Source organism: Neomonachus schauinslandi, chromosome 14 (genome assembly GCF_002201575.2).
Source record: "Neomonachus schauinslandi chromosome 14, ASM220157v2, whole genome shotgun sequence".
Lineage (NCBI taxonomy): Eukaryota > Metazoa > Chordata > Mammalia > Carnivora > Phocidae > Neomonachus > Neomonachus schauinslandi.
Window position 1 is genome coordinate 82,327,899 of NC_058416.1, and position 11,479 is coordinate 82,339,377.

General features: G+C 45.4%; 2 protein-coding genes across 3 annotated transcripts in view; one reads left to right on the forward strand and one right to left on the reverse strand.

Moving 5' to 3' along the window:
* The first annotated feature begins 1,879 nt into the window (after positions 1 to 1,879).
* LOC110588289 (replication termination factor 2) lies at positions 1,880 to 3,357 on the forward strand. 2 transcript variants are annotated; one of them, XM_044921082.1, is made up of 2 exons: positions 1,880 to 2,505; positions 2,552 to 3,357. In XM_044921082.1, the coding sequence occupies exons 1-2, from the start codon at positions 1,897 to 1,899 to the stop codon at positions 3,068 to 3,070; spliced, it is 1,128 nt and encodes a 375-aa protein (XP_044777017.1). In that variant the 5' UTR covers positions 1,880 to 1,896; the 3' UTR covers positions 3,071 to 3,357. The 2 variants fall into 2 exon arrangements, with proteins under 2 accessions (XP_044777017.1, XP_021554274.1); XM_021698599.2 differs by having other exon boundaries at positions 1,880 to 2,922.
* Positions 3,358 to 10,400: 7,043 nt separating this feature from the next.
* RPH3A (rabphilin 3A) overlaps positions 10,401 to 11,479 on the reverse strand; it is a 68,796-nt gene continuing 67,717 nt past the window's right edge. The window contains exon 21 of the mRNA XM_021698642.1: positions 10,401 to 11,313. The gene's annotated coding sequence lies outside the window, so the exon portion shown is untranslated. The remainder of the gene's footprint in view (positions 11,314 to 11,479) is intronic.

Consider the following 11,479-nt stretch of genomic DNA (forward strand, 5'->3'; position numbering starts at 1 on the left):
TTGTCCTTTATGCAGCAGCCCAGAATATCAGGCTGGACTCCGAAACTGTTGCATTTTTTTTTTTTAAGATTTTATTTATGTATCTGAGTGAGAGGGAGAGTGAGCATGCGAGCCTGGGGGAGGGGCAGCGGGAGAGAGAGCACCAAAGGGTCCAAGGGTCCATCCCAGGACTCTGGGATCATGACTGGAGCTGAAGGCAGACACTTACCTCGACTGAGCCACCCAGGCGCCCCTCAAACTGTTGCTTTTTAACCCCTATTAGTACCTCACCCAGGAGAAATTGTCATTAAAAACCCATTTGTAGTTTTCTGCTTTACCCAGGAGAAATTGTCACTAAAAAAGGGATTTATGGTTTCCTGCTTTGTCTTTTTTTATTGCTGACAAAATTCTTTTATAGTTTCCTATGATCTTTACAGCGATACATGCACATTGTAAAGTGGAAAAGAAGTCAGAAAAGCAGGAAGCCTAAAGACCATCCGTGATCCTAAAACTCAAAAACCACTATAAACACTTTGGTATAGATGTTTTCAGATATTTTTCTAGGTTAACACACACACACACACACTCAAACACAGTTCTTTTTTTTTTTTTTTTTTAAAGCATCATGCTATATATATTTTCCCTTTCGACTAATAGGCTTTATTTCTTACAGCAGTTTTAGGTTTAGAGAAAAATTGAAGAGAAAGAACAGAGCTCCTGTAACACACTCCGAGCGTTCTGAAGGGCTAACTTGCTTCAAGTTTCTGCACTCTTTACTTGCTGACCTAAGTCCCTTGATCTATAGCAGAAGGGACTGTCCCTGAGATTTGCAGACCCCTGGTCTCCAGGAGAGAAGGACCAAACTATCCCAGAGCATAAGGCTTGACCACATTCAAAAAAACAGCTGCCGTGATCTCAGCCGTCCTGTCCACGGACGACTATCCACCTGCTTCTCCTGCCTGTAGCCCCCTCCCTCTCCCGTGCCTTCCCCTTTAAAGCCCCCCCGCTCCTCCTGGACAGGGAAGGTGGTCTTAGAGACATCAGTCCGTCATCTTCCCAGGTTGCCGGCTCCCCGAATAAAGCAACCCTTCCTTTCCCACCATCATGTGTCCCTTGAGCATTGATTTTTGAGTGCTGAGCAGCAGAACCTGAGTTCAGAACCGGTTCTGGGTCTGGTAACGGATTGTGGCCAGCAGCCAAAAGCTGTGCTTCTGACTTGTCCAGTCCCCCCCGAACCCCGGGGACTCCCCAAGACAGAGCAGGTGGCTGCCACAGGGCCCAGGGCCCACCCGTGTGTTGCCCGAGCTGGTGGCCTTGACAGATGGAACCAGCTGCTGGTGGCTGGGGGAGCCTGCGGGGCCAAGTCTTAGAGGAAGTTTTCCCAAGCAGCTGCCCAAACCCTTTTGTTTTGGAGATGCTCTCTGTCTTCTCCAGACTGGGCATGGACTGCCTATTTTCACTTTTTGTTGGTGGAAAGAAAACATGCATCTGTTCCATCTGTTTGAGCTGATGGGCTCTGGGACCAGGTAAGTCTGCCAGCCTGCACACGGGGAGTCTTATTCCTCTGTCTTCTGGGCTTTTAGCCTTCTGGACCCTTCTGGGTCAATCTACAGGACCACTGGTAAGGGACAGGACTTGGAAGTGGCTCCATACCTGTCTCTCCTCAAAGGAGGGGAAATCTGTCTAAGAGGGATCTCATCTGTCTGTTTCTGGAATCTGCACAAGAATGGGAGGATTTAGTTCCATCCCATCTCAGAGCCTGTTGGGGCGAAATCTGTCTGACGGGCATACTTATAGTTAGGATCCCATGTCAAAAAATGAAATCATATTTTATTGGAGCGTTGCTTGGCCTACGCATGTTTTGAGCTCAGAAGCAAGATGACCACTAAATAGACTGACTCTGACTCCTGGCTGGCGATGGGTTGCGACGGAGGAACAATCCCCAAGAGACACGAACTGGTGAAGGGACCGAAGAAGGTTGAGAAGGTTGACAAAGATGCTGAATTAGTGGCCCAATGGAACTATTGTACTCTAAGTCAAGAAATATTAAGGCGACCAATAGTGGCCTGTGAACTTGGCAGACTTTATAACAAAGATGCCGTCATTGAGTTTCTATTGGACAAATCTTCCGAAAAGGCTCTTGGGAAGGCAGCATCTCACATTAAAAGCATTAAGAATGTGACAGAACTAAGGCTTTCTGATAATCCTGCCTGGGAAGGGGACAGAGGAAACACAAAAGGTGACAAACACGATGACCTCCAGCGGGCACGTTTCACCTGCCCCGTTGTGGGCTTGGAGATGAATGGCCGGCACAGGTTTTGCTTCCTGCGGTGCTGTGGTTGTGTGTTTTCTGAACGAGCCTTGAAAGAGATAAAAGCAGAAGTTTGTCACACATGTGGGGCTGCTTTCCAGGAGGACGACGTCATCGTGCTCAACGGCACCAAGGAGGACGTGGAAACGCTGAAGAGGAGGATGGAGGAGAGGAGGCTGAGGGCGAAGCTGGGGAAGAAAGCAAAGAAACCCAAGGCGGCAGAGTCTGTCTCAAAGCCAGGTGTCAGTGAAGAATCTCCAGGGCCATCAAAAATTAAGACAGGGAAGCCTGAAGAAACCAGCCTTGATTCTAGAGAGAAGAAAGCCAGCTCAGCTCCCAAAAGTGCAGCAGCAAATGGGAGCTCTTTTGGAAAAGTCGGGAAGCCTCTGTGTGGAACCACAAAGAGGTCCATTGCCGAAAGCGAAGAATCGGAAGCTTACAAGTCCCTCTTCACGACTCACAGCTCCGCCAAGCGCTCCAAGGAGGAGTCCGCCCACTGGGTCACCCACACGTCCTACTGTTTCTGAAGCCGCGCAGGCGCCGTCCGGTTTCCATGGGGCGGGTGGCGTGGGCGTTACTGCGCCCTGTTCTCTGCTAGCTCCCCCTTTGCGCCGAGCTATAAAGTCCCCCCGAACCTCGGAGCTGGTGTGGTCGCTCGTGCTTGTGAGGCACCTGGGTTCCCGCGGTGACGTGCTGGCCCTGCCCGCCCCCTCCCGCAGGCTCGTGCCCTCCCCACGGCCCCGGAACATGCGTTGGCTGCACTTTTTATGCTTGAGATAAAGACTCCAGATTCCTTGGGGTGTGTGGTTGGCCCATTTTGCCTAAAATTTTAATGATTTTGCTGCCAACAGTGGAACAGGCCAAGCGAAATTGTACTTTAGAAAGTGAGCTTTACATGCACTCCGCCTGCATGTCTGTTTGCCGGCAGCCTCTGTGCCCTCTGAGCAGAGCTTGCCGGTCGAGTATTTAGGGAGGGTCTTTCTTTTATCACTTTCAAGACGAGAGCCTTTTAGTTGGGCACCTGAGGGTTTGGTATAAAAATAAAGCAAGTCCGCCTTTTCTCTCAAAAAAAAAAAAAAAAAAAAAAAAAAGATGACCACTAAATAAACCTTTAAATTATGACACCATCTTGCAATTGGAATTTTATCATCAGGGATCAGGTAAATGGGATGAGATCCCCTACATGCAGGCTTCTATGTCCCTCCATACAGACGCCTCACAGGAAGGGATCCAGTTGATGGTCCAGAGAGATAAGGATGGACAAAAACTGAAGACACCTGACCCTGGAAATCCTCAATCCACCTCCCCAAGCGCAAGCACCTGAACGGGTACCCAACCCACAGCTGCCTGCCCCTCCCCCTCCTCCGCAGGGCTGAAAATCAACCAGAGAAAGAGCCTGTTTTGCAGGAGAGAGAGAGAGACGAGGCAGAGAGGGAGAAATGGTAGTCCAAACCTTGAGTCTGCCTCTGCCCTCTGCTCCCCTCCTCCCTCCTCCTGTTCCCGCACCACCTGGGCTGCTCGGCAGAGCCCCCTCCTCCAACCATCAGCTCCTTCTCTTCCTACCCTCACTATCGAGGAGCAAAAAAGCACCCCAAGCTGTTGGGCCACCTCCTTAAGAGGTTCAAACTGGAGCACCTCCCAAATCAGCATGAAGGGGCCCGGGGCTCCCCTGGACTTAAACCTCCAACCTCAGATTTCTGCACAGGGGCCCCAGGGAAATTGACAGTGACGAACTTTTAATGGACTCTGGTGCAGTATTAAAGGTAGTTTAAGGTTGTTGGTTTCACTAAAACAGACATGTTTTTGGAGTTGTCAACATCAAATACAATACAGATAATCAACTTTTATTCCTACTTTTCTACATATGGAGTTATTTTCCTTATCATTTCCAATAATCTCAATTACGTGTATCAGAATTTTACCTCTTACAAACCTTAGTCTCTAGTGAAAACACTGTGAGCTCTTACACCAGAAGTCTTTAGATTCACAAATCTATGAATACATTTCATAATTTCTAAAAACGTGTCTTTTCATAGTACAACTTCTGATAGAGCATAAAACATGTTTATGAGCAGAGCCAAGGATCTTTAGTTCCCCAATAATAAGAAGCCAAAAGCAGACAAACCTATGCTCAGTAATTAATGTTTCAGTATTTATATACTGAAATATAATAGTATTATATAGTAATAATATATAATATACCTGAACTTATTAAATTCATGTTGTACCTGTTGCAACTTGTCAGCTAAAAATGACTTAAAACGGTAGTTGATATTTGTCTGTCTCATTAAGTTTTCATGGGTAGTTGTTAAGAGCAAGTAAATTATGTTTTAAAAAAGGCTTTATAGGGGCGTCTGGGTGGCTCCGTCCGTTAAGTGTCTGCCTTCGGCTCAGATCATGATCCTGGGGTCCTGGCATCAAGTCCCATGGTGGGCTCCCTGCTCAGCGGGGAGTCTGCTTCTCTCTCTCCCTCTGCTGCTCTCTCCCTCTCTATTAATAAAATAAAATCTTTTTAAAAATAAAATAAAATAAGGTTTATAGATAAACTTAAAAAAAAGATTTTATTTTTAAGTAATCTCTACCCAACGTGGGGCTCAAACTCACAACCCCGAGATCAAGAGTCACATACACTCCACTGACTGAGCCATCCAGGAGCCTCTACAGATCAAGTTTTAAATAGCTTCTAAAATCTTTGGTAATTTAGAACATTAAAGTTTTGCCAGGTTAAATGATAAATTGGGTTGGTTTCATTGGATATCTAAGTCTTTTCCAGATAAAATACTGAAACATTAATTACTGAGCATAGGTTTGTCTGCTTTTGGCTTCTTATTATTGGGGAACTAAAGATCCTTGGCTCTGCTCATAAACATGTTTTATGCTCTATCAGAAGTTGTACTATGAAAAGACACGTTTTTAGAAATTATGAAATGTATTCATAGATTTGTGAATCTAAAGACTTCTGGTGTAAGAGCTCACAGTGTTTTCACTAGAGACTAAGGTTTGTAAGAGGTAAAATTCTGATACACGTAATTGAGATTATTGGAAATGATAAGGAAAATAACTCCATATGTAGAAAAGTAGGAAATACATTCAAAAGGTATAAGAGGTGACTGGGTGGCTCAGTCAGTCAAGCATCTGCCTTCGGCTCAAGTCATGATCTCAGGGTCCTGGGTTCCCTGCTTGGTGGGGAGTCTGCTTCTCTCTCTACTTCTGCCCCCCACCCACCCCACTCATGTGCTCACTCTCGCTCTCTCTCTCTCATCTCTCTCATATAAATAAATAAATAAAATCTTCAAGAGGAATAAGAATTTGTTGAGGGAAAAGAAAGTAATTTTGTCCTAAAACGAGACTCTTTTAGAAAGGGAAGTCTTAGGACAAAATCTAAATAAAAAAGAAAGTTTAGAAGGTTTGTGAAGAGCAAGCTTTGTGGTCAGGATGGACTAAGATTGGAATAAATGAGCTTTAAAAGCACAGTGGTATAAAATTAAAGTTTGGTTTTTCTCTCTGTTAAAAATACAAGTTTTTCCTGGGTTGTTGGTCTGCTTTTGATTGGAAATTATGAACAAATTTTTTTTATCTGCCCAGAAAAATAAGGTTTCTATATTTGTTTCTCTCAGGTCCTTGATTACTTAAGAAAACAGAATCTTCTCAATATTGAAGGAGCTAAATTTTGCTAACAACTATGTAGCCCTGTGTATTTGTCTTTCGAATCTCTTATTGACATCTTGGTTAAATAAATATTTAAATACTAAGTTTTATAGTAATCTGTAATCCTATTTAGGACATGCTTTAAAACCTTTTGATTTTTTTTTTTTAAAGATTTTATTTATTTATTTGACAGAGAGAGACACAGCGAGAGAGGGGACACAAGCAGGGGGAGTGGGAGAGGGAGAAGCAGGCTTCCCGCGGAGCAGGGAGCCCGATGCGGGGCTCGATTCCAGGACCCTGGGATCATGACCCGAGCCGAAGGCAGACGCTTAACGACTGAGCCACCCAGGCGCCCCCCTTTTGATATTTTTTAATAGACTTCCCCCAAATTCAAATTCTAAATAAAGTCTTTTTGACTAATTAGGTTTATTTATTTAGTATGTGAAGGTACATGGGAAGCGTTGTCAAACACACACTGATAAACCTTCTTAGGTTATATTATGTGGGTAAATGCTATGACTATTCCAGAAAGTAGATAAAATTCCTAAAGTCTTAAAACGTCCTGCAATAATGTCATCACTTAAAGTTCTAATTATGAAAGTGCTGTGTGTGTCACAGAAACAACCAACTTTCCTTGTCAAGTGCATTAGGATGAACTCTCATCGGATTTTTTAACCCCGTCCGTTTTTCAGGTCTTTGGTCATTTATAGTTAGTGTTCTGATGTTCTTGAGAACTATGTTTCAGCTTCAAGGAAATTCATGAGAAGGACTTTTAACAAACACAGAAGATATCTTTAAAATCCAAAAACTAAACTAAGAATTTCTAGAACTAGTGGAAAAACTGCAGTCCAACAGAACAAGAATTAATAACACAGGACTGAACAAATCAAGGAAGATGACTGTAGTTTTTTATGACTCTTGTTTGAAGCATGGCTGGTTCCCAGCCGTTTGCTCTTCCAGATTTAAGGAAATTTCTTCTCTTAGGATATCCATGACTTACAGAAATTTGCTAAAATATTCATTGGTGAATAAAGGGAAACATTTATCTTTTAAACCCTCCAGAATTCAAAAATTCTCAGTGAGTATTCTTTCTTCCATGGTAATTATGATTGTTTGCAGAACAATCTGTTCTCCTTGTAACAGGACACCACTGGAAACATTGGTTATATTATTACCAAGGCTTTGACTGGAATGTCACCTTTGAGAGAGACATACATAGACTCAGATATGGCCAGACTGCTTGAAGGAACTTAGGTTGACTTTATGGAGCTAATAGACCTCCTTGGAAATGTCAGCCTCATACCTTGCTTAGAGTTCCCAGCAGCCTTACCAGGTGCATAAAGAATGTCACTTCCTGGTTTTGGAGGACCTCATGAAGAGAGGAATTCACCTAAATCTACAGGTATTACAGGCGGGTCTGATGGCAAATACTTGATTTGGCTCTTGGCCTTAATACTGTTACAGGCTCAATCTCAAATTCCTTATAAAAAGTTCCAGCAGAGCAGATTGAAAGAAAAAAAAAAACCCTATATGGTCAATCACTATTCTTGCTGTGCTTCTGTAAATAATTAAACCAAGTTTGTTAAAACTGGACATATTTTACAAATATATTAGTCTGGGGGTTCCTGGGTGGCTCAGTCTGTTAAGCGTCTGCCTTTGGCTCATGTCATGATCTCAGGGTCCTGGGATCGAGTCCCAGGTCGGGCTCCCTGCTCAGTGGGGACCTGCTTCTCCCTCTCCCTCTGCCCCTCTCCCCGCTCGTTCTCTCTCTCAAATAAATAAATAAAATCTTTAAAAAACAAACAAACACATTAGTCTTCATTTGGCTATCTTTAACGGGACAGCGACTTTAGAGAAAAAGATTATGTTTCAATAACACTGGATGTTTGTCAGATTCTGGTTCTGGTTAATTATCTTTGAGTGTTTGCTGTTTGCCTATAAAACTGGGCTGGATCCTGAATCCTTCTGGTTTCCTCGAATGTCTGGCAATGACTCTCCAAACTCAGGTTCCTGATCTTCTCCCACTCTCTTGTCTTGGAGTCCTTGCTCTTTCTCCCGAATCTTTGCAAACGGAAGCTGGACACCTTGAGATAAACTTCAGAGAAATTGTCTCAGCAGCTCCTATATTGACAGTCTCAGTGCCTGTTGCCCTGCAGGCCCCTCAAAAGGATGGCTGGGGACGTTTGAACTACAAACCAGAAACACCCACCAGATTGTTGCTGAGTTGAAGGAACTCAGGCTGCCTGCCCCCACTCTATCTGAGGGTGCTTCCAGCCTGACATCTAGAAATCTCACTGGCCACACTCAGGACTCTCACATTGGGTTTGTAATTTGCTTCAACCATTAACCTGTGTTTTTCTTTCTTTCTTTTTATTTTTTTAGAAGATTTTATTTTTTTGAAAGAGAGAGAGAGCACGAGCAGGGGAGGAGCAGAAGGGAGAGAGAGAAGCAGATTCCCCGCTGAGCAGGGAGCCAGTTGGAAGGCGGGTCTCCAGGAGCCCCTAACCTGTGTTTTGCTTACGTTTCCATAGAAACGCCTCTTATTCATCACCTGATTGCCTGCAGAACAAGGCCGAGTCTCTATTACGGCTAACACCACCATTTGCCATACCTATATTATCTCCTCCTGGGAAGTAAGAATACATATAGATAAATCAGGCAGCAAGCCGCTTGGCTACAAGAAGCCCTTGAACGCCACAACCCCCTTTTCCAAGGTGGCTGGGACTGGTTTACTGATCTATTCTCTAGAATACCCACCAATATCAGATCAATTTTATTTTATTTATTTATTTATTTTTATTTATTTTTCAAAGTAGGCTCCACACCCAGCATGGAGCCCATTTCGAGGCTTGAACTCACGACCCTGAGATCAAGACCTGAGCTGAGATCAAGAGTCGGACACTTAACGGACTGAGCCACCCAGGCACCCCTTAGAGGAAATGATAACATTAGGCCTGGCTATACTGTCCCTGTTCCTTGGGATATACTTGGGAATAAGGTTAATGATGTCATGCAGGGCCAACCTATGCAGGAGAATATCCACATTCTCAGATAAGGAATGACCTTTGACATATCTCCTCCATTAGAACAAGGAAGTTATGTCCTGCATTATGTCAAGTCCTTCCATTCCGAAGTCCCTACTTGGCCCTAATTCAGCTTGAAGCAGGTACATCAGCCAAGTCAGGCATACCCATATTTATGGAAACTCTCCTCATGTATATTCATCTGGGCTTCTCTGGCATGTCCGCATACCTGGGGAAGGAGATCAACCATTTTAGAGATGGAAATTAGCTTTCTTTTCAACTGCCCACGACTGACTGCTGGTGGCTGCCTAGAATGCTGTGTTGAGAAGGATTCAGAGGCTGCTAGCCAGCTCTGTGGGGAAGATGCCATATTGATTAGCAATGTCTGCTATGAGTGTAGGGAGAGATTAGTGATGTCTGCCATGAGCACCGGGCAACCAGGTTCTCCTGCCGCTCCTGGAGGGGGCTGCATGGCCCTAACTGATACCTCTTTCCACCTGCTGGCAACTGGCTAAATTGTAGGAAAAACAGATGGACTGTAGGGCAGTTGGCAAAGTCATGAGGGAGGTGGGAAGCACAAGGCATCAACTAGGAAATATGTTCAAATATACACCTTGTCCCCAGGGCACATTTAGGGCCTGGGGGCGGAGTGGCAGGGAGAGCAGGGGTAGTTTGAAAAGAAAATCTCCCCAGGTGACCCTAATATGCCTATTTCTTCCCCAGGATTGAGAAACACTCTTTTGGGGATAAGGAAAAGATCTTGTCTCTGACTTGGCCATCTGGTGGATGGAACTGATGGTTCCTTCTGGGAAGTAACCGACATTCCTGATAAATTACTTAAACACTTTTGGGATAGATCTTGGTGAGATTAAGAATCCCCGTGGGAAGTTAGTTACCTCCTCAGCTCATGTTCAGGACTGTTGGAGGCCATCTGTGAAGACTCCTTGCAGGATGGAAAGTGCTAGAACATAAAGGAGGCACTGATGATCTGTGGTATTATTAATCAGCGTGTTAAGGACATTGCACCAGGAGTCCAGTGAAACAGATCCTTTCCTGGCATTGCTGCCGTGAGCCGTTGGCCATGTCAGTCCCTTCCCTGGGCTTTGGCTTATTCCTCTGTCAGATAAGTGAGGTGATTGAACTAGGCCCTGGCTCAACTCTTCGTCTCTTTGAGCCTTGACATTGTCTAATTCCACACCAGGTGCTGGCCCCCTGTTGGGTGGGCAGCAGCAAAAAGTGTTCTTCTAAGAGGGTGTGGAGTTGGCCAACATGGCCAGAGACCACATCTGCCTTGTCCACTGCAGTAACCCCAAGGGCTGGGACGTAGCTGCAGATGCTCCTTAAACACTGACTCTCCAAATAGCATCATATATCCTGATGGGAAGGAAGCACTTCCAGAAACCAGAAAGGAAAAACCCAGGCCACCAGTTTTTCCTGGATATTCCTACTTTATTTTTGGCTACATCATCACAGAGAAAGGCAGTGGGCAGTTCTGCATGCACTGGAGGGCGTGTGTGTATTCTAGGCGGGGAGGTGGTTACATTTGTCAGGGGCAGCGTTCGCCCGGACCAGGGACACCGTGAGCTTGCTGCATGCTGATCCCAGCGCCAATACCAGTGTCCGGCTTGAGCCGTGCAGCCAGCATGCTTTCTCCTGGGGGCAAACAGTGAGAAGGAGGTGGGCCGAGAGTGGGTGCCACGGGGACTGATGGAGGGGCGGGGCCAGGGGGCAAGATGGCAGCCTGGAAGTCACTGGCCATCTTGGGGAAGGCGACGAGTTTGATGTTTAGAAGATGGTTATTCAAGGCAAGAAATCAGAGTCTTCTGATGAATAGCGCAGGGAGCTAGGGTGGAGGCATTGATTGGGAAAGGTTAAAAGGTGCGTTTGGAGAAAGTGAGAGTTGGAGTGTCCATCTGATGACATCTATAGACGACAGGCTGTCAGACAGAAGGAGAGGATTTTTCACGGGGGAAGACACTGGAAACCGGGAGAAAACAAGCCTTTCTCATGGGGCAGTGACGATGCCCTGACCCCAGCCTCGCATTTATAATGTTCATTCTCATCGCCTCTTCCTCCTTTTTATTATTATTTTTTAATTTTTTAGGAAGAAAGACCGGAGACTCATGATGGAACAACTGTCTTTGGCATCAGGATCTGTCACTCTCTGAAGCTTCACATTCATGATGGTATTTTATTCTCCCGACAAACTTGGTGAAAAGGGTGCAAGAGATAGACTGAGACAGAGCCACGGACAGAGAGATTCAAGGTGGTTCTGAGTGAGAGACAGGACTCCGGAGATCAGAGAAGCAGAGAGTCGAAGAGCGCCAGGGATGGAGCAGTGTGTTTACTTAACTAAGAGCAGATGGAGGGGGAAGGCTGGGGGCTTTGGAGAGCGCCCCCCCCAGACCCGGAGCTCTGGTTTCTAAATGCTTTTTGCACCTATATGGGCAGCCCAGGGGCCGAGGAAGCCCTCTAGGGGCGTCTATGCAGCTGACGGGAGGCCGCCATGCACCGGGGG